At 54.7% G+C, this 21,372-nt stretch overlaps 2 protein-coding genes across 15 annotated transcripts in view; one reads left to right on the top strand and one right to left on the bottom strand.

Moving 5' to 3' along the window:
* Positions 1 to 7,638, top strand: part of LOC129014548 (cholesterol side-chain cleavage enzyme, mitochondrial) — a 29,813-nt gene extending 22,175 nt beyond the window's left edge. For both annotated transcript variants that reach the window (XM_054452038.2, XM_054452039.1), the window contains 7 exons: positions 200 to 399; positions 1,449 to 1,652; positions 2,288 to 2,448; positions 5,646 to 5,812; positions 6,085 to 6,163; positions 6,632 to 6,829; positions 7,296 to 7,638. In XM_054452038.2, the coding sequence (XP_054308013.1) occupies positions 200 to 399; positions 1,449 to 1,652; positions 2,288 to 2,448; positions 5,646 to 5,812; positions 6,085 to 6,163; positions 6,632 to 6,829; positions 7,296 to 7,427 (1,141 nt within the window). In that variant the 3' untranslated portion in view covers positions 7,428 to 7,638. The remainder of the gene's footprint in view (positions 1 to 199; positions 400 to 1,448; positions 1,653 to 2,287; positions 2,449 to 5,645; positions 5,813 to 6,084; positions 6,164 to 6,631; positions 6,830 to 7,295) is intronic.
* A 1,640-nt stretch (positions 7,639 to 9,278) lies between these two features.
* Positions 9,279 to 21,372, bottom strand: part of CCDC33 (coiled-coil domain containing 33) — a 100,434-nt gene continuing 88,340 nt past the window's right edge. For 2 of the 13 annotated variants that reach the window (XM_054452027.1, XM_054452035.1), the window contains 9 exons: positions 14,661 to 14,826; positions 14,264 to 14,352; positions 13,906 to 14,037; positions 13,722 to 13,815; positions 12,173 to 12,339; positions 11,696 to 11,797; positions 11,048 to 11,134; positions 10,335 to 10,448; positions 9,293 to 9,495 (listed from right to left, as the gene is read on the bottom strand). In XM_054452027.1, coding sequence (XP_054308002.1) covers positions 9,367 to 9,495; positions 10,335 to 10,448; positions 11,048 to 11,134; positions 11,696 to 11,797; positions 12,173 to 12,339; positions 13,722 to 13,815; positions 13,906 to 14,037; positions 14,264 to 14,352; positions 14,661 to 14,826 — 1,080 coding nt within the window. In that variant the 3' untranslated portion in view covers positions 9,293 to 9,366. The other 11 variants (XM_054452030.1, XM_054452029.1, XM_054452028.1 and 8 more) reach the window with 11 other exon arrangements.

Genomic DNA, 21,372 nt, shown 5'->3' with positions numbered 1-21,372 from the left:
TCTCTTCTCCCAGCCAGGCAGAGCAGGGAGGAGGTGAGAGGCAGAGGGTGCTTGGAGAGGTGAGGGCAGAGGCCCTGGTGGGAGTGCTGGATGCTGTGAGCTGTGACTCAGCTTCCTGGGAAAACTGAGTCAGTCCCCTCTGTGTTCGCCAGGCCTGGGGTCTGTGACCATGAGGGCTTGTGGGCCCATGTTTTCTCAGGAAGTCGGCGGCCTGGAAGAAAGACCGGGTGGCCCTGAACCAGGAGGTGATGGCTCCAGAGACCACTAAGAACTTTTTGCCTCTGTTGGATGCCGTGTCTCGGGACTTCGTCAGTGTCCTGCACAGGCGCATCAAGAAGGCGGGCTCCGGAAACTACTCAGGGGACATCAGTGATGACCTGTTCCGCTTTGCCTTTGAGTGTAAGGGGCTTGCACCAGGCTGGCAGCGGGCATGGGGTGGGAGGACTCAGTGTTCACTCTCTTACCTTTAGGTTCAGTACAGACCTTGCAGAGGCATTGAGACCGGCTTCTGAGATGAGCCGCTGGTCATATCCTCCACTGCCTGCTACTCAGAGGCAATTTAAGACCACCCTGGGCAACAGAGTGAGACCCCTTGCTCTGGGGTTCTCTCATCTGGCATTCTCTCTTATCTGGCATTTGTGCTGTAGGAGCAAGGGTCCCCAAAGTACAGGTCCCTATTGCCACCATCCTCCAAAGCCAGAGCTTGGCTTGGACCTTCATTCTGCAAGTCTCCACCTCCTGGGCCATAGACCTTTGGAGTGTGGTAGGGTAGAGGAGAGTTCAGTGGTTAATCTGAGGTAGGCATTGAAGAATCTGTAGGAGTTATCTGGATGGGGTAAGGAAGTCAGGCAGTATAGGTAGAGGAAACTGCACATACAAAGGCCCTGTGGCTTGATGAAGATTGTGTGGTCACAGCAAGAGATTTGGGGTGCCCAGAGCTTTGTATGAAATCAGTATTAAAATTACTCACCTGGTAGGTGGGGAAAACTTGAGGCTGTTGTAACTTCTTAGGTCCAGCAAGACTAGGTCCTGGATGGTTAATTATCCAGGGATTTATGATCTTCAGTCTCCTTTCTGACCTGTTTCAGAAAGTATTTAGCCAATTCAGCCAATTACAGATGAGGAATCTCTCTTGGTGGAAGCGTGGGCAGAGCAGTTGCATCTTGGGCTAGGCCCTCTCTCAGCTCTGCTGGAGACTCTGCTTCCCACCGTTCAGGTCCTCCACATGCCCCTCTGCAGGACCTGTGTGGTTGCCAGAGGTCAGCTTTCTCAGCCTTGCATCTTAGCCCTTTGGGACTCAGGCCTCAATTTATTTACTGAAGGAGGCTGAGGGTAGGGGCACGAGATCCTTTGTGCTGAGGGAGATGAGGGTGGAGGAGTCCCTAGGAGTTGTGGCTCTCAGATGGCCCTGTCAGAAATGGCTCCTCAGCCTCTGCCTCTTCCTGCAGCCATCACTAACGTCATTTTTGGGGAGCGCCAGGGGATGCTGGAAGAAGTAGTGAACCCCGAGGCCCAGCGATTCATTGATGCCATCTACCAGATGTTCCACACCAGCGTCCCCATGCTCAACCTTCCCCCAGACCTGTTCCGTCTGTTCAGGACCAAGACCTGGAAGGACCATGTGGCTGCATGGGACGTGATTTTCAGTAAAGGTGAGGGCTTCTCTGGCTGTGCTCTCCTCCTCGGAGCCCCAGGCCTAAGCCGGCTCCTTTGTCCCACGCTATGTCAATGGGCGCTGACTTGACTTGTAAGAAACCCACACTGTGGTGGGCAGGCGTGGGTGTCAGGAAGGCCCTGGGACCCCTGGAAATGGCGGATGGAAGGCTGGCTGTTGGGGAGGAAAAAGAGGAGCAAAGACGTCTGTGATCTTCTTCAAAGGAGCTCATGCTCCCCAGAGGGCAAAGGGCCAGTGTCTGAGCCACGGCTGTGCTGGATGACAGGGACTTGGATGGGAGAGATGGGGAAGGTTGGGTGGAGAAGGCTGGTCAGGGTATGGCAGAGTCAAATCCCACCTCTGCCCCTTACACCCAAGTGACCTTGGGCAAGTGACTATCTTTCTGCACCTCTGTTATCTGTAAAATGGGGATGATGTCACATACCCCAAGAATTCGATGAAAAAACAGATATGAAGGGCTTAGTACAGAGTAAGTGCTCAGTAAAACGGCAGCCTAAGAAGCACAGGGCTCTGGAATCCCTAGGCCCTTGGTGCCACCTTTCACCACAGACTGCCCTCCTTCCCACCCGCCTAAGGGAACCTCACTCTTTTTTCTTTCCTCATTCTGCACAGCTGACATATACACCCAGAACTTCTACTGGGAATTGAGACAGAAAGGAAGTGTTCACCATGATTACCGTGGCATCCTCTACAGACTCCTGGGAGACAGCAAGATGTCCTTCGAGGACATCAAGGCCAACGTCACGGAGATGCTGGCAGGAGGGGTGGACACGGTGAGGTGGCTGTAGGGGCAGCACCTTGTTGCCCCCGTGCCCACATGCCCCTTCCCCACCTGGCCCCTCGTCTGAAACCCTGTTGTTCAAGGCGTTCCTACTCATGTAGGATATGTCTTCCTCCTTGCCTCCATTTCCAAAGCGCTAATCTCCTAGGATGGTGAGGTCAAAGTCAAGTCACCCGGGGCATGATTTGAGGCTGATCAGCCATTTTTCTTTGCCTGTGAGAGAGGAGTGGCCGGGCATGGTGGTGAGGTCCAGGTTCCACGTGGAGTCTCCACAGGAGGAGGTCCCCTCTGGAGGCTTGCTCTGTCAGAGCCCTGCTGATGGAGGACAATGCCCCCAGCTCCTGGTGGAGAACACACTCACTCAAATCCAGGGAAGCAGGCAGGAGCCCGGAAACATTGGGAGGCCCAGGCATTTGCTGTGGGCTCTGCCTTCCAGGGTCTTTTTGTTGTCCTTCCTCCTCCCCTTTCCAGCCCTCAGTACCCTACGGTGCCCCCAACGCCCAGAGGCATCCCTAGTGCTCTTTCCATAGCAGCATGGCACCCTAGAAACTTCTTTCTTTGGATATTAAGAATGATCAGTCCTGGCCGGGCGCAGTGGCTCACGCCTGTAATCCCAGCACTTCGGGAGGCGGAGGTGGGCGGATCATGAGGTCAGAAGTTCGAGACCAGCCTGGCCAACATAGTAAAACCCCATCTCTACTAAAAATACAAAAAATTAGCTGGGCCTGGTGGTGGGCACCTGCAATCTCAGCTACTCAGGAGGCTGAGGCAGGAGAATCACTTGAACCTGTGAGGCAGATATTGTGGTGAGCCAAGATCACACCACTGCACTCCAGCCCAGGTGACAGTGCGAGACTCCACCTCAAAAAAAATATAGTAGACCTCAAATGTCCTCACATGGCTCAGAGGGGAGGGGTGTACTGGTTTGCTAGGGCCGCCGTAACAAAATCCCATTGACTGGGCGATTTAAACAACAGACATTTATTTTCTCACAGTTCCGGAGGCTGGAAGCTCAAGGTCAAGGGGTTGGCAGGGTTGGTGCGTTCTAAGGCCTCTTTCCTTGGCTTGTAGATGGCCGTCTTCTCCCTCTGTCTCACATGGGCTTCCCTCTGTGTCTGTGTCAGAATTGTCTCTCCTCATGAGGACACTAATCAGAACTGGATTAGGATCCTCCTCAAGGACTTCATTTTGCTTTAAAATCTTTAAAGGTTCTATCTCCAAATATAGTCACATTCTGAGGTTCTGAGGGTTAGGACTTCAGCAGGTGAATTTTGGGAGGGGGTCTACAGCTCAGCCTGTAACACGGAGGCAGCGATGTGAACGGAGGAATAGCACACTGCAGTGACGGAGGCAAGCACCCGCCACTGACAAAGCTGAGAGGCGGGGAGTGGCTGATGTGGCCGTGAAGGACACGGAGAAGGCTCCACAGAGGAGCTAAAATTCAACGTGCGTGTCTTGCAGGCTGTTGCCAGGAGGAGAGAGAAGGAATAGCATTTCAGGACTAGGGAGAGGCACATGTCAATCCCCCTGGGTGAATCACTTTCGTTCCCAGGTATTATATCTGTGTTACACTTTGATGAAGGAGTTTCCATCCCTGAGATAGGCTGCAGATGGAGCCTTTGAGCATACCTTAAACATAGTTCATTGCTATTACATAGAAGACATCTTCAAAAATCACTCACCGGCACCAAAGAAACGATTACTGTGAGGTCACATTTATTAAGCACATACTATATGGCAGGCAGGGTCCTAAGCTGTTTACGTATGTTACCTCATTTAACACTCACAAACAACACTCAACTTTTTCAGATGAGGAAACTAGAGCACAGAGAGGTTAAATAACTTGGTCAAGGTCACACAGCTAGTAACATAGTTAACCACCTTATTAAATCCCAAGTACATCTCTATGGCAGGCCTTGGCAGTACTGAGATGAATACACACATTTGATTAGAGTCTTGCAGAGGGAGCACATCCTTGCTTCTTAGGTGGGGAAGGGAATTCCAGGAAGAGGACCTAGCATAGGGAAGACTTCTGGGCTTCAGGGGCTGTGTGCCACTCCATGTAGCTGGAGCACTAGGTGTGTGTTGGAGAGAGGTGGGGAGTGGGGGATTGGACAGCAACAGGCAGGTGTTGAGGGGCCCTGTGGCTCAGGCCTGAGCCTCTGTATTTCATCTGGAGGCTCTAGGGAGCCAGGCAAGGATTTTAAGCTGAGAAGGAGCTGTGTGTTGTTTCAGTTTCCTCATCTGAAAAAGGGGGATGATGGTAACATACCTTAGATGGTTGTATGTGAGTATTAAACAAGGTAACATATGTAAACAGCTTAGCACCCTGCCTGCCATATAATATGTGCTTAATAAATGTGACCTCACAGCTTGTCATTGTTGCCCCTGCCAGGAGGAGGGAGGAGGGTGTCTAAGTCTGTTGGACAAAAATATGATCCTTGGTAAGATAATGTGTCAACAACCCATGTCCTAGTCCCCAGGAGGGAGGGCTGCTCCAGGCTAGAGTCCCAAACGGGCCTGGTTTGTCATCATTGAGGAATCTGGGACTGTGGGGTTTGATGAGGGTCACTCAGATCTCTGGTGAAGGGCTAGTGGTCACAGCCTCTGGCTTACGTTGAGATTAGCTGATTAATTTCAACACACACCACACCCTAATTGCAACACTGATAGGAAACATCCGGCTGGTCTGGTTTCAGCCTCTTTGAGCCTTACTTGAAGCCATGCTGCTATAGGTGAAGGCTAAGGTTTTAGGAAGTTCTACTGGAAAGAGGGGTGGTTGTTTAACAAGGCATTTCAAAAGGTATGGCAGTCATTCTGGAGTGCAATCATTACAGAAGGATTTGGCCTCTAAGGGCCTCTGGAATTCTTTGGAAGAAGGCATTGGCTGTGTAGCTGACACTCTACTCGCTGGGGACATGGGTGGGTTTTTGGTGACATGAGGGACGAGTGCAGGGACAAGTGCTGCCCTGAATGTTCCTGCCTGGCCGGCAAGAAAGCCTTCTTGGACATTTGCCTTTTAGACAATGGAATGTGTTTTGCTTTTGCAGAGGATGGTCTTGGAGACTGGGATGGAGGTGGGGGAGAAAGAGGTTCTTGGAAATGAAAATTTAGCATGGGGTCAAGGACCTCAAGGGGCCCCAGAGTGACAGGCCCTCCTGGTCTTCTGTATACCCTACTCCCCACCAGACGTCCATGACCCTGCAGTGGCACTTGTATGAGATGGCACGCAACCTGAAGGTGCAGGATATGCTGCGGGCAGAGGTCTTGGCTGCGCGGCGCCAGGCCCAGGGAGACATGGCCACGATGCTGCAGCTGGTCCCCCTCCTCAAAGCCAGCATCAAGGAGACACTAAGGCAAGCCCACATCCACCCATGCTGCCCCCAACTCCAATCCCTGGGCAGGGCCAGGGAAGTGCCCGGGGAAAGGGTTATGAGGATGGGCTGGTGGAGGAGGTTGAAAGCAGGAAGTGAAAAGTCTGGAGGAGAAAGAAATAGAGCCAGGGCCCTACCCCCAGATCCCCCCAGGCTGCTGCCACTGGGGCTGAGATGCCACACAAGGTATGGGGCTCTGGGGGGCTGTGTCCAGCCTTTGGGGCCATCAGTTTCTGAGGGTCCTCCTCCCACAGACTTCACCCCATCTCCGTGACCCTGCAGAGATATCTTGTAAATGACTTGGTTCTTCGAGATTACATGATTCCTGCCAAGGTAGGTGTAGCCAGCAGGCTGCAGGCTCTGCCAGTCAGAGAGGGCTGGGGCAGGCTGGAATTGCAGACAGAGGGTGGCGCTGGGGCCCTGGTGGGGCCCTTGATGGCAGCAGTCCAAGTCTGAGTGAAGGGCAGAGGTAGTGGGTATGGTGGGTGGTGACCTCTAGGATGTTATTGGAACCCAGGGTTAGGAGGGAGACTTTATGATTTGCCTGGGTCTGAGGAAAGGGTGAGACAATCATCCTGGCCTTGGGTCTTCAGCTATCCCCATTTGGTGGGTAAGGATCACAGAGGGGCGGGGCCTTGTTCAAGGCTGCACAGTGGGCAGAATGTCCTGCCCTGGAGAGCCGGGCAGCCATGCTGGGGAGTGGGAGTGGTGGTGAGAGGGCAGGGGACTGGGGAAGGGGGTTTTGTGCTCAGGGCTGTTGGGAAGTGGGGCTTACTCAGGCCTCTGATCACCTTGCCCCAGACACTGGTGCAGGTGGCCATCTATGCTCTGGGCCGAGAGCCCACCTTCTTCTTCAACCCGGAAAATTTTGACCCAACCCGATGGCTGAGCAAAGACAAGAACGTCACCTACTTCCGGAACTTGGGCTTTGGCTGGGGTGTGCGGCAGTGTCTGGGACGGCGGATCGCTGAGCTAGAGATGACCATCTTCCTCATCAATGTGAGTCAAACTGGGGACATGTAGGCACCGTGGGCTGGCCCTGGCCCTAATGGAGGCACCAACCTTCCTCCTCCCATCTCTGTCCAGAGCCCAAGGATGTCAGTGCTGGGGCACATCTACCTCCAGTTACTTGCTCTCGCTCTCTCCCACAATTCCCTGCTGCCCCCTCTTTCAGGCTCAACCACTCATCACCCACTGATGCCCCTGGCCATCCATTCCCATGGTGGTGATGGGATGGGATAGGACTGAGGTTTGTAGATGAGTTAAGGTCTAGGCCTAAATCAAGGGAATGCAGCACTAAGGATGCATTATCAGGCACTGTGCAGGGTTACACCAGGAGCTGGTGGTGAACTCCTTGGAACTCCTCAAATCACACTCCACAGGCACTGCCTATGGGTGAATGGGCCTGGCTAGGGGGACAGATCCTCCCCTTCCCTCCCCTAAACCTACCATCTGCCTTTCTCAGATGCTGGAGAACTTCAGAGTTGAAAGTCAACACCTCAGCGATGTGGGCACCACATTCAACCTCATCCTGATGCCTGAAAAGCCCATCTCCTTGACCTTCTGGCCCTTTAACCAGGAAGCAACCCAGGAGTGATCAGAGAGGATGGCCTGCAGACACATGGGAGGAAGGCCCAGGGGGTGGGGCCCATGGGGTCTCTGCATCTTCAGTCGTCTGTCCCCAGCCCTGCTCCTTTCTGCCCAGCCTGCTGAGCAGGTAGAATGGGTTCTCAGTGGTCACCTTCCTCAGCTCAGCTGGGCCACTCCTCTTCACCTACCCCATGGAGACAATAAACAGCTGAACCATGTGGTGTCTTATGTTCCATCAGACTCATTAGGTGTTCATCACTCTGGTGGAGATGCTTCCTGGGTTAAAGCAGGATCTGGGGCATGCTCGGGAGACCCCAGGCAGCCACACTTGAAGCCACCTCTGCTGGGACCCCCTAACCCATGGCAGTTCAGGAGCCAGCAGAATCAACTCCAGGCTCCCTGGGGCAAGGGGTGAGGCAGAATTGGGGCAGAGGAGGGGAGGCAACTGCCACTGTGCCAGGAGCTACAGAAGCATCAGGCAGAAGGACAAAGGAGAACTGGGGAGTTCTGTGGAGAGAACAGGGTGGCCCCAAGAAGTGTGGGCCAGTCCTGCCTTTCTGAGTGGACCTGCCCCACAGGAGTAAGGCTCGCACAGGGCTCTGCTTGGGTGAACTCTGGGTGGGAGTTCCCTGTGGGGCATGAGGACTTCCTGCCAAGGCCCAGCCAGAGTCCTGGGCATGGCAAAGGCTGAGAACTGTGGGTGAGAACCCCTGCTACTGAAGGGCTGGTGTGAGGTGGCTGACTGGGGATGAGAGGCCAGCCTGCTTCCTGTACCCTTCCCGGGCCTCCTCTGGGCTTGCTCCAGGCCTCATGTTCTTGCTCTGGGGGCTTGTGCCCCCTTGTCCAAGGGTGGGAGGTGGGGAGACTATTCTGCAGCAGAGCCGCTGGTTTGTTATTTGGACTGAACGACACTGGTCTCGACTTCTGCCCCCTAATCCCTTGGGGTCTCACAACTCCTGACCTGATTCCTCTTGGCCCTAGGCTATCCAAATCTAAGTCCTGCAGGCAGGTCGGGGAGCTAGTCCAGCTGAGGCCAGTGGTCCAGCTGGCCTGGCCTCTCCTGCCCGAAGCTGTGGGATCTGGATCCACTCTTGGAGCCCTTCTGCTTTCCCCACCACACAATCCTCTTCCCTGTTGTCTTTGTCTCTCCTTCCTGTGTCCTTTTTCTTGTCTGGTCCTGAGTCAACTTTGACTCAGAAATGTTATAGCTGGAAAGAGTCTTACAGCCAAAGAGGTGAAGCTCTGCATGGAATAGATGGGGAAACTGAAGCCCAGAGAGGTTGCTTGGGTCCCTTGAGGTCACACAGCATGCTTGCCCCCAGAACCCGGGCCTCCTGACTTCCCGTAGGTGCCTCCTTCCCCTGGCCCAATCTTCTCTCATGCCCCTGGCTACCTTTGGACACATCATTTCCAGCTCAGCCTAGTGGCTTAATAGAGTATTTCACAATGATACGTGACTGCCACAGGAAGGCTTCAAGGCTTCAAGTCTCCAAGTATTTCCCTTTCCAAGAGACAGACAAACCAAACTTGAAAGAAGGAATGTCAGACACGATAGATGTTTTGGGGCAGATGAAAAAGACAAGCCTCCCTCATATTTCCCAACAGAGCTGGTCTCTGGTGGCCTTGCTTCTTCTCTGGGTCTGGAAGGGGCCCGTCTCCCTGGCCCCTGCTTTGGAAGGCCTCTTCTCTCCACCCTCCTGGGTCCACTGTGGCCCTTGGCTTTCCAAAGATGCTGGCTCCTGGGGCAGGCGAGAGGCTGTAAGGCTGCAGCAGAAGGTCCAGGCCCAGGCCCAGAGTGAGGTCTAGGAGGAGGAAGCAGGGCCCCCAGGCTGCCCTGCTCCAGGAAAGAGGCAAATGCTCACAGAGCTACAACATTTAATAAAGTCATTTTTAGGGGGCGGGGATGAGACTCCCCAGCACACAGGGAAGGAGGCCTGCTCCGGGGCTCAGGTCTGCTGAGAGTTAGCGGTCTCCTTCTGGGGGTTCGAGGGCTTGTTGAGCTTAGTGTCTGAGCTGGGCAGCAGGGGCTCCAGGTTTAAGGGCTGCTTGAGGTCCGTGGAGTGAGTGAGGGCACTCTGTGGTGTGCAAAGCGGGGTGCATGAGTACCCCCCATTCCCAGGGGGTGACCTGCTCAAGGGCATATTGCCTGACAAACCAGGCCTCAGAGTATCCAGAACCCAGTGGGCCATGACCTCTCAGAGATTTGTAAACCCATTTTGCCACAGCAGGTGACATCTAATTTCTCCAAGAGTCCCCAGGGCTCAGGTGAGTGTGCAAAGGTTGCCTTTGTTCCTTGCCTGTTCCCTCATCCTTTCCAGGCCTTTCCCAGGAGCCGCTGCTGAGCCTCTGGCCGTGGGCAAAGCACAGCTGGCTCAAGAGCAGGAGAAGTCAGGGTCTTTGCTTTGCGGGGCTGGGCGGTCCTGGGGTTGAACTTGAGGGGCAGTTGTGAGCAGGCCTGTTTGTTCTCGGGAAGTTGGCAAAGTGGAGCCTACATCGTGGCCATCTAAGAAAGGTGTGCTAATTTGAGAATCTTAGGCTCTATGGAGTCAGGGGGTGGGGCCACAAGCTACTCTGCCCATGAGCGCAGCCAGTCCTAAAGCACACTCAGTGTCAGGGCATCCCAGAGATGCCTGCATGGCCCCCTCATCCACAGTCATCTCCTTGAGTTTCACAGCACCCCGTGGGGAAAAGGATAGTCTTGGCAGGGGTTTTCTGTTCCCCTCAGACAGGTGGGGGAATTAAGACCGAGCCTTCGGTTGGTAATGGAGCAGGAATGGGAGCCTAGGACTCCTGACCCCCAGCCCTGGAGTTGGCCCCACAATGGTTTTTCTCAGGGCCCGGTGACTTTGGGGGTGGGGTGGCTTCCTGCTCCACCACCTGAACTCCCGGGAGCGACTCCAGGGGGCTCACTCACGGGTTGTTCTATGACGATGGAGTTCGAGGGGTGCCTGAAACCTTTTTCTTGCTCCTGCAGCCGTGTGGCCAGATCCTGCTTCTCCCGTCCCCAGCGTCGAGCTGAGTCCTCTAACTGCAGACACAGAGAGGGACAATTGGAGGACCATGGACTGCAGGGCTAATCCCTGATGGCCAGGACAACCAGGGCCTGAGCCTGCTGTCCAGGCAGAAAGCAAAGCTCTGGGCCATGTGGGCTTGACACCTTCCTGAGACCTCAGGGGTGGCGGGGTGAGGGTGAGGGGGCCAAACAGTCAGGCAGCCTGACCAAGACACAGATGGACATTTCAACAACATACTGAGCTCTGATCCTGAGTCCACACTGATCACTGATTCTGGTCATAGACAGAGCCTGACCCTGGTCACACACTGAACCCTGACCCTGGTTGTACACTGAACCCTGATCCTGGTCATACACTGAACCCTAACCCTGGTCACATACTGAACCCTAATCTGGTTGTACACTGAACCCTGACTCTGGTTGCACACTGAACACTAACCCTGGTTGTACACTGAGCCCTTACCCTGGTTGCACACTGAACCCCGACCCTGGCCACACACTAAGCCTTGATCCTGGTCATAGATTGAGCCTAGACCCTGCTCACACACTGAGCCCAGGTTATAGGCTGGGTGGTGAGCCTGGTCCAGCCTCATCAACTCCTGCATCTCACCCACCTGGCTTTCCAGGGACAGGATCCGGCTCTGAGCATGTTCCAGCTTGGCCAGGAGGTTGAACTTGTCTGAAGTACCAGAGAGGAGATCCTGTGGGCAAAGCACAAACTCACATTTGGCCCCAGCTAGGGGCTGTGGCAGTGTGAGCTTGGGAAACCGTAAGGTATTGAGGAAGAAACCAGTCAGGCCTGAGTTCAGACTGAGCTCCCGAGGCAGAGCGTCAGACCTGGGCCGAACCGTCTTCTGGAAGTTCAGAACAGGGTCTGGCATGTGCTTTTTTCACAGCTGTTTCCCACACAGATTTTGAGAATATGAAGTTTTGACATAACTTTTTTTTTTTAATGTAAAATGCATTAGGGAGCCCCCTATAATTAATGCACTGGGAGTCTTTGAGTGAAGTGAAGAACCTGTGAGACAGTTGACCTCATCCCTCACACTTTACCTTGGATGTCCATGAGTCAGGTGTGCTTTCAACAGAACTCACCTCTGGCGAGTCCTGGGATGGAGAGAAAACTCTCCTGTGCCCCTGCCCTGCCCAATCTTCTGTGATTCCAAATGTTCTGCTTTGGGGTTTATGTAAAGCAAGGGGCCCCTGAAGCAGCTTCAGAGGTGGAGCAGGGCCTGGACATTTCTGGGCCCTGGGCCACCCACCTGTGCGGGCAGGGTCTCTGTGCACTCTGAGTGGCCTGGGCCATGCGTCTCTCGCAGCCTCTCTGACAAGTCTCCTCCTGCTCCCAACTCCCCGGGGTCCACCTGGGATGGAAAAGGGCTCTCCAAGGCTGCACCAAGACCAGGGAATGCTCCAGAAGGGAGTTTTGAGAGGCCTGTGTAGGGTCCAGGTGGAGGCCAGCCAGGTGAAAAAGGGGTCAGGGTTCAGGGGCCAAGGGTCAACAAGGGGCTTGCTTTCTCCTGGGATGCTAGATGAGGTTAAAGGTGAAGTGTTCAGGGACACACATTCCGCAGGAGAAAAAGACCAAGGCCTGAGAGCTGATTCCAGGAGCCTCCAGGCAGACTGGAGACCCTGGGAAGCTTAGCTCCTGGTCTTGATCTTCAACTTGGGTTGTACCATGGGTGATTTCTGGGCACCCAGTGACCGGCACAGGCAGGCCCAGGTCAAGGGCCTCTTACCGGCAGGGCCTGTTGCTGCAGAATGATGGGGGCCTGCTGGTGGCGGTTCTTATCCAGCTCTGTCCGCAGCTTCGCGTTTTCTGCCAGCAGCACCGAGTAAAGTTCAACCGGCAGGTTCTCTCCCATAGAACCCAAGGGAAGGCCAGAGGCTGAGAGCACAGGGAAGCCTACAGACATGGCCACAGATGTTGGTGAGATGGGCTCTCCTGCTTCCCATGTCCCTGTTCTGATCTGCTCCAGCATTTTGCTTCAGTCTGCCACCCCTCTCCTCTACTCACAAGCCTTCAATGGCTCCCTGCTGCCAGTGGGATCAGGTGCACACAGGCTGTCCTTCTAGGCTCTTTAGAACCTGACCCCAATGTTCTCTCTAACTCCTCATTTGTCTTCAGTGTATTTCAGCTCCTCACCTCTCTCTCTTCCTCCCTTCTCTGATCCTGGAATTCTTCTCACTCCCTGGGCCTTTGATCTGGCTGTTTCCCCTCCCTAGGTTGCCTTCTCAGTCTCATCCAGACTCCTGGATGACCTCAGGCTTCCTGAAAGGCCAGCCCAGCTTTCATTGCTTTCTAAAGGCCCCTAGAAACACCCTCCTGCCCCTGAGACCCTCAGTGGTGAAGGCCAGGCACAGGGCTGGGCGCACAGGGGCCCTGGGTGAGGTTGCACAGGCAGGCTCAGGGAAATCCCTTGCTTTGGGCTGGCCTGATATGGTGTTACCTGGTCCTTTCTGCTTATCAGAGGCTGATTGGCAGTTTTAGGTGGCTTTTGGTTAATATCAATGGGGAAGAAAACCTCCAAATCATTTATTTATTTATTTATTTCTAGATGGAGTCTCCCTCTGTCACCCAGGCTGGAGTACAGTGGCACAATCTTGGCTCACTGCAACCTCTGCCTCCTGGGCTCAAGTGATTCTCCTGCCTCAGCCTCCCAAGTAGCTGGGATTATAGGTGCCTGCCACCATGCCCAGCTAATTTTTGTATTTTTAGTAGAGATGGGGTTTTACCATGTTGGCCAGGCTGGTCTTGAACTCCTGACCTCAAGTGATCTGCCCGCCTTGGCCTCCCAAAGTGCTGGGATTATAGGCATGAACCATTGCGCCTGGCCCCAAATCATTGATTTAATCAAATTATTTTTGTTTGTTTGTTTTGCGGAGGCAGAATCTTTGGCAGTACGGGGAAATAATTCGATGGATCCTGGGGTTAGGAGCTGGGAAGTGTTGCCCCAGGTGGCCCTTCTTTTGGGGAAGGCCCTCTCTGCTGTGCTAGTCTGCAAGGCCCTCTTCTGGAGGTCCAGCCTCTTTCTAGCCTGGCTCACACTGCATCCTGATTGTGTTCTGAGGGGCTTCCAGGGAAGGAGGGAGCTCAGGGGATCTCTGGATGAGGCGCCTCAATGAGGAGGGGAGCAGGGCAATCCTGGGTCTCCCAGGCCCACAGACATAACTGAGTTCAGGGGACCTCTTCGCAGGTTCTCCTGAAGCTGAGAGGCTCCAAGAAGGCAGGGCCTCCAGGGGTGGAGCAGAAGCTGGGGAGCTGATCACATCAGGGTGTGGACCCACCCGTGTAGGGCTTTCCCTGCTGCCTGTTCAGAGGAGGGGGCTTGCTCCTGTCCTGTAGCCTGTCCTCCAGCACCCGCTCCATCTTCTCGATCACCTGGAGAGTAGAGCAGAGGCTGGGCTGGCCCAGGGGCTCCCTACTCTGCCATCATCAGTGGACCTCGGGGGCAGCCCCTCTGCCACCTGCCTTCTCCTGGTGCCGCACAGTCTCCTCCAGCGCCTTCATCTTCTGCAGCTTGCCCTGGTACTGCTTCAGCAGAGCAGCCGGTGGCTGCTGGGCCTGATACAGAAGGAGCAGCTCCTTCTCTCGATCATTCTTCTGTGAGATGGGGGAGGAGGGAAGGGGACAATGGGTGCCTGGGAGTCCACCTTGGCCCTGAGGGTCCACCTCGGCTCCTCTGCTGAGTCCTCCACTGGGCTGGTCCCCCTTTCTTCCTTGCTTTCATTCCCTCTGTGCCTGTTCTCCCTTCTTCTCCCAGACTCTTCTCACCCCAATGCTCCCCACCATAGCTCCCTCCCCTCTGCCCCCACAAGCCCCAGCTCACTCGAATCAGCTCATTCTGCAAATACTGCACCCTGTCCCTCAGTTTCTTCATATCCAGCTCACTCAGCAGCAGTTTCTGCTTCATGGACACTGTTAGGTGGGTTGGGGAGCCGGCTCAGGGAGGAAGCCTCTCCCAGCTCAAATCAGCATGGTCAGTAGCAGGAAGGCAGATATCCCTTGGCCCCAGGGCTTGGGACGGGACTGGATTCTCTGTTTCCCATCCCTGAGAGGACCCAGCTGGGCAGGGACTGTGTGAGCGTCTGTGGGCGAGGGGCTCCTATTTGCCAGAGTCCAGCAGCATGCACATCTGGGAGAAGCTCCCAGCCACCCTGTTGCACAACCTGGAGCCTGGGCCCAGGCAGGAGCCCGGGTGCCCTTGGTGGCCTGCACATCCTCACCCGTGTTCTGGGCCTCACTGGCTTTGCCCTGCCTCTCTTCCTCCTCCTGCTGGACCAGGCGGCTCCTCAGTATGTGGTTCTCTCCTTCCAGGATGTTGGTCTGTCTCCGCAGAGACAGGATGTCCTCTGCCATCTTCTGCATGGCCCGCCGGTAGTTGTTCATCTCCTGTGGATCCCAGAGTCCAGAGCTGAGCCCACTGTCCCATAGCAACCCTGGTCCCACATCCACATCTACACTTGAAAGTCAGTGGGTCTCCCCCAAGGCCAGTGAGCACCAGGAGCCCCAAGCCATGGCCCTAAGTCTTAGCAACTCCCTGGAGGGGTGGTTATGACTTGATCCTCACCCATCCTGGCCATGTGAGGGCAGCCACACTAATGTTCTCTCTCCGGGGCCGCATCACGTCCTGTGATACCAACTCAGGGGGAAACCCCAGGTGTGGACACAGGGGAGGAGGCCTATGGGCAATGGAGACTTGAGAAGATCCAGGGCCAGGTTTGCAGGGTCTGGCTCAATCATAGCTATTTCTTCACCTTTTTCCTCCTCCTTCCCCCTCTTCTAATTCCTCTCATCCCTCACGTCACTGAGAACCCAGGGAAGAACCTCTCAGAAATCCCACTGGATGCCACTTGAAAGGCGACTGGGCATCAGCCCTCCAGACAGCTCAGTAGTCAGATGACCCAAGGTCACCCTGGGAGACCCAGGTTAGAACTCGGTGGAGGCTAGGATCCAGCTACAGGATGTGGGGTACGAGGTGGGGGCTGGGGGGCTGGAGTCAGCCATGAGGTCAGGAACAACAGCAATCCTAATGTCTGATGCTCATTGAGAATTCAGTGTTCCAGGCCTTCTTCTAAGCTTTTTGTGTGCCCTCCCTCAGGCCTCTCATCAGACCTGCGTGGATAGGTACTATTATCCCCGTTCTACCAATGCAGAAACCAAGGCCCAGAGAGGTGAGTAACTTGCTCAGTTACAAGACTGATGAGTGATAGAGCCAGGGTCTGAAATCCAGGCCTGCAGGGACTTGAGTCTGTGTTCTGAAGAGCCGTGCAATTCTGCCATGAGGCCTCCATACATGGACACTTCACAATACGCTGAGAAGCGATAAAAGCAGGCTGCAAAAAGGAATGATCAGTGCAATCCCTAACCGAGAGAAAAATTCATGCCTGCCCATGTGCGTGTATATATATATATATATGAAAATTAATAGGCTATATTTATATGCATTTGTTTTATAAGCAGAAATTCCCTACTGTTATTTATAAAGTTTCACAAAGGGAGTTTCTTAAATCTGAACAGCACAAAATAGAAAAGGATCGTGCAGTGGCACCATCATAGCTCACTGCAACCTCGATGTGAAGCCAGAGAGGTCTGGATGGAGGAACAGCAGGTGGGAGCTGGGATGGGGGAGGAAATGGGCATGGGGAAGTGAGTTTGCTCCTGAGTTTGCTGAGCCCTCGTGGCTGTGGGCTTCCTGAAGTTGTGGGAGGCTGTGTACATACGAGTGGGGACTTACACCTCCGGGAAGCAGAGCTCGGCTCCCAGCTCCCACCTGGGCCTCATGCTGACTGTGGATATGGCCTGCCTTCTCAGCCACTGCCTCCCACCTGCTGCACGGCAGGCCATGGCTTTGAGAGCAGGGGTCTACTGGCAGCAGGGGCCCACCAGACACCACTTGTCACCTGCCACTGTCTAGCCTTCTGGCTAGGCTCCCTCTAATTGCACCAGTGCCAGGTCCATCTCCCCAGCACTTGCCCCTGTTGAGTTCCAGGTCTTGGCTCCTCCAGATCTGCCCATCTGGTGTCCTCGGACAGCATTGTTAATGGAGAGACTCTGTCTAGAGACCACACACACATAGGGCTTTGCAGTCAGGCCCAGATCAGCAGGCCAGCTTGGCCACTCACATGCAGTGTGAGTTCAGCCAGGCCCCTTCACCTTTCTGAGCCTCAGAGTCCTCACACAGAGATGCCTGGTGTTGCTGTGAGGCTCAGAGTTGGTGCGTGAAGCCCCTGCCCAGGCAGGTATAATTTGGAGGCCGCGGCTCTCCTCCACACCCATTTCTATTCTAATCACTGCTTTAATCAACAGGTCAGACTCCTTCCTCTTCCTCCTTGCTGCCCCCAGAGCTCCCAGGCCCCTCCTTTGCTGTGCTCTAAATCTTCAATTTACAGCAGCCCGTTACTGATGGGGGACTGACCAAAGGAAGCACATGATATTTTGGCAAAGGAAATTTGGCCCCTTCTTTCTTTGCCCAGCCTGGTTCAAGCTCTTAGCATGTCTGCCCTGGACAATTACAGCAGCATCCAATACAGTGCGTGTTGGCTTCCAGCAAAACACGCACACACACATCCAGGAAAATGCATGCAGGGTTGCTCACTGCAGCACAGCTTGTGGTCTTATATGAGGACATGCTCAGTCTCTGGACCACAGGCCGTGGTCACAAAGGATGACCTAGATTTTATTATACTGACACACAGAGATGGCCACGCTCTATTGTGAAAGGAAAGTGCATGTGGCAAATTAATATGATCCTGTCCATAACTGGGTTGTGAGCGTGCTCATAGAGTGAGTCCTGGGGGAAGGGGCTGCCAGCTCCTCGGCCCAACCCATGGGTCTGATCACCCACTCTTCTCATTCAGAGGGTCATCTTTTCTAAGATGCTCCTGTTTTCCAGCTCAGCTGTTTTGGGGCATAAGCAGAGCTCTGTTATTTTTATTTTTGTTTCGTGACGGAGTCTCACTCCATCACCCAGGCTGGAGTGCAGTGGCACAATCTTGGCTCACTGCGATCTCTGCCTCCCAGGTTCAAGCCATTCTCTGGCCTCAGCCTCCCAAGTAGCTGGGACTACAGGCACGCACCACCACGCCCAGCTAATTTGTGTCTTTTTACTAGAGATGGGTGGGGTTTCACCATGTTGGCCAGGCTAGTCTCGAACTCCTGACCTCAGGTAATCTGCCTGTCTCAGCCTCCCCAAATGCTGGGATTACAGGCATGAGCCACCACACCTGGCCCAGAGCTCTGTTATTAACACCCTGCTTTGACAGACAAAGAAAGCTGGGGCCTGGAGCAAGGAAGGAGATGGAGGGAGAGCATGGCTTCTGGTGAGGCCACGTCCCTGTCTCAGTCAGACAGTCCCTGCTGGACTCCACTCCTCGGAGACTAGTCCTGTAGGCCTCCACAGGTGCCTATCCCCCTCCTCCATTGAGCCTGGCTGCTCTCTGAGAGAGAGGGCTCCTCCAGGGCATGGAGAGGGATCTCAGCCCTGGTTTACTCCTCAGTCTGTATCTTCTCTTCCCTCTACATCTGTGGGAACCTGAAGGACCTGCTTTCCCTCTTCAGCTTCCCCCACCCGCACAGCAGGGACCTTGAGCAGCACAGCTGGTCTGGGAGGACACTGCCTGCAGATGAGCGGCCCTGACCGCTCCCCACAGCGTGGAGCTGGGCCTCCCCAACCCCCAGGGCCATGCTCTGCGTCACAGCCCAGCCTTGAGAACAGGAAGGACACCATGGCCCAGATTCCTGTTGTGGTCCTGCTACCTCCCCTGCTCCAATCCCTCCCCTCCAGCCCCCTCCCCACTTTCCAGTCTGCTGGGGGAGGGTCAGGCATCAGCCATTTCCCTGTCTTGTCTCTAGGCTGAACCTCCTCTAGAAGGACCGACTCCAAAGCCATTGTGCCTAACCCTAGTGCCCACTGCATTCTCCTCACCCACTGACACTGCGCTTTCCCCAACCAAGACCCAGCTCTCAGATCCTGCCCAGGTGAGAAATGTCAGGTGTCCCTGGGTTTGAATTGCCCCACTGCTACTGAGAGCTGGTGGCCTTTGCTGCACCGACACCTTCGCTTTGGCTCTGGAAGGGCGGCTGTTCTCTGAGCCTCAGCGTCCTCATCCGTGGAATGGGAAAATCACCCCACCTCAAGGGGGGTTGCTGTGGAGAGAGAGGGGGCATGAACAGCGCCAGCCCAGGCTCTGGCACCCAGGGTGCCTGGCAACAGCATCTCCCTTTCCTCCACCACCTTCTGAGTGCTTTCTTGTCTTCCAAGATGGAGTCTCACTCTGTCACCCAGGCTAGAGTGCAGTGGCATGATCATAGCTCACTGCAACCTCGAACTTCTGGGCTCAAGTGGTCCTCCTGACTCTCAGCCTCCCAAATAGCTGGGACTACAGGTGTGCGCCACCATGCCTGGCTAATTTTTAAATTTTTTGTAAAGATGGGGCCTTGCTATGTTGCCCAGGCTGGTCTTAAATTCCTGGTCTCAAGTGATCCTCCTACCTTGGCCTCCCAAAGTGCTGGGATTATAGGTGTGAGTCACTCTGCCTGCCCCCGCACTTTTAGTGGTTCTTATTATAACCCTGGGCAGTGGGCACAGAAGATACGATGATGTGACTACTTCCATTTTATAGAAACTGAGGAGCAGTTTCCACGAAGGAGGAGGAATGGCGATTGTCTTTGTTTTTATGCTAGGAGTGGGGAGAAGGAGGAGCTGGGTTAGGGAGGGTGTGTTGGGGGTAAGGTACCTGCAGGTCCTTGGGTGCAGGAGGCCTAAAGAGGGTAATGCTTTACACTTACACCCCCGCAAAAATAAGAAGTGCTTCTGGCAGAATCTGAGGCACTGCATCCAATGATACCTGTGGCTACTTAGGCTCCTTATAAACTCATTGTAAAATGGGGAAGCTGAGATTGGAAGTAGTGTTCCCAAGGTCATAGAGACTCAGTGTAAAGGCTGCACTGGAAGCAGCACAGTCACCAGCAGCTGCTAAAGGCCATGTCCACACTGGGGCCATGGAGCCCAGTCCAGCCCAGACCATCCCTGCTTGTGATGGTCTCCCATCTACACCAGGGAGATGGCAGTGACATCTGTGACAGAGGAGAGCTTACAGGAGGCTCTTTTCCTAGCCCCAGGTCTAGGAAGCCTTCCTGGAGGTGGTGATAACCTGAGCTGACTCTAGGAGGGTGAGCAGGTGTTACCCGGGGCAGGGGAGAGGGCTCTTGGCAGAGGAGACACTGTGGCAAAGGCGGGGAGGAGGCAGAATGTACGATCAGGAACAAAGCCGGCGACTTCCTGGAGGGCAGAGGGCGGGTTGGGAAGTGAGTAGGGGTGCGGCCAATCTCGGGAGCTTGGTTTCCATCCTGCAGGCCACTGAAGGGCCTAAGCTGGAGGGGGGTTGTGGCAAGACCCCTCAGGCCACTCATGATGGACAGAGAAATGAATGGAGGCCCAGAGCAGGAAGCCAGGGACCCTTGCTGGGTGGAGGCAGACCAAGGAGGACTCAGCATGACAGAGTGAAGTGAACAACGAAGAGGAGGGTTGGGGATGGCGGGGCAGGAGGTTGGTGGGGGGGCTAGGGTCTTTGGGTGGAGGAGGTGCATGCCTGCAGTGTGGAGAAGGAGGAGGAGGTGGGGGAGGAGGGGGAGGATTGGGAGGAGTCTGGGGCCTTTTGGTAGAGGTGGACGCCTGGAGTGGGAAGGAGGAAGGGGGGAGAAGGAGGAGGTGGGGGACGAGGAGAGGAAGAGCTGGGGTCTTTGGGGGGAGGAGGTGCAGGTCTGCAGTGGGAAGGAGGGGGAGCTGGGTTGGGGGAGGAGCGTGTTAGGGGTGAGGTATCTGCAGGGCCTCAGGGGCAGGAGGCCAGCAGTGGCTGATGGTGATCAAGTCTGGAGTGAATCCTGGTGGGAGACAGGTGGCAGGACAGCCCTGGTTCCATTGGAGACTTGGGAAGGGAGCAGATTTTCAGTGTCTGGGAAGTGTGGAGTGAGGAGGGGGTTCAAGGACAAGGGGTGGTAGGAGAGGAGCTCTCAGAACTAGGGCAACTGCCAGAGAGGTAGGGGGAAAAGCGGCAAGAGCAGGCTGGCAAGAGGGCTTCAAAAGGAGGACAACCACCTTCTGCTTGAGTCTTGCGGCTTAGATGATGGAGATGAACCCGCCGCTAGAGATGGTCTGAATGGGACACAAAGCAAAACCCACCTTCATAAAAACATTAAAGAACTGGCGGGCGAGTGAGGAATTATGGGGCAGAGATAGGGGTAGGTGGAGACCCACACAGCGGGATACTTCAGAGCAATGAGAAGAAACCATGATGTGGGTGAACCTCACATACATCAAGGTGAGCAAAAGAGCCGTGTGCAAAGCAATGCGTATGTCATGGTGCCCTCTCCATGAAGGTAAAAATAGAAAATTTAGGCCAGAGTGATTCAAGAGGCATGCTCAGGTAGCGACAGTATAAAGAAGCAAAGCAGGTCAGGCACAGTGGCTCACACTTTTTTTTTTTTTTTTTTTTTTTTTGAGATGGAGTCTCTCTATAGCCTAGGCTGGAGTGCAGTGGTGCGATCTTGGCTCACTGTAACCGCCTCCCGGGTTCAGGCAATTCTCCTGCCTCAGCCTCCTGAGTAGCTGGGATTACAGGCGCCTGCCACTACGCCGGGCTAACTTTTTTTGTATTTTTAGTAGAGACGGGGTTTCACCATGTTGGTCACGCTAGTCTCGAACTCCTGACCTCATGATCCGCCCACCTCGGCCTCCCAAAGTGCTGGGATTACAGGCGTGAGCCACCGGGCTGGCTTAACCCTTTAATCCCAGCACTTTGGGAGGCTGAGGCGGGCAGGTCACTTGAGGTCAGAAGTTTGAGACCAGCCTAACATGGTGAAACCCCGTTACTACACAAAAACCCAAAAATTAGCCGGGCGTGGTGGCGGGTGCCTGTAATCCCAGCTACTTGGCAG

The sequence above is a fragment of the Pongo pygmaeus genome, chromosome 16 (genome assembly GCF_028885625.2).
Source record: "Pongo pygmaeus isolate AG05252 chromosome 16, NHGRI_mPonPyg2-v2.0_pri, whole genome shotgun sequence".
NCBI lineage: Eukaryota > Metazoa > Chordata > Mammalia > Primates > Hominidae > Pongo > Pongo pygmaeus.
The sequence above is the reverse complement of the archived record's forward strand: the minus strand, read 5'-3'. Positions and strand labels throughout refer to the sequence as shown.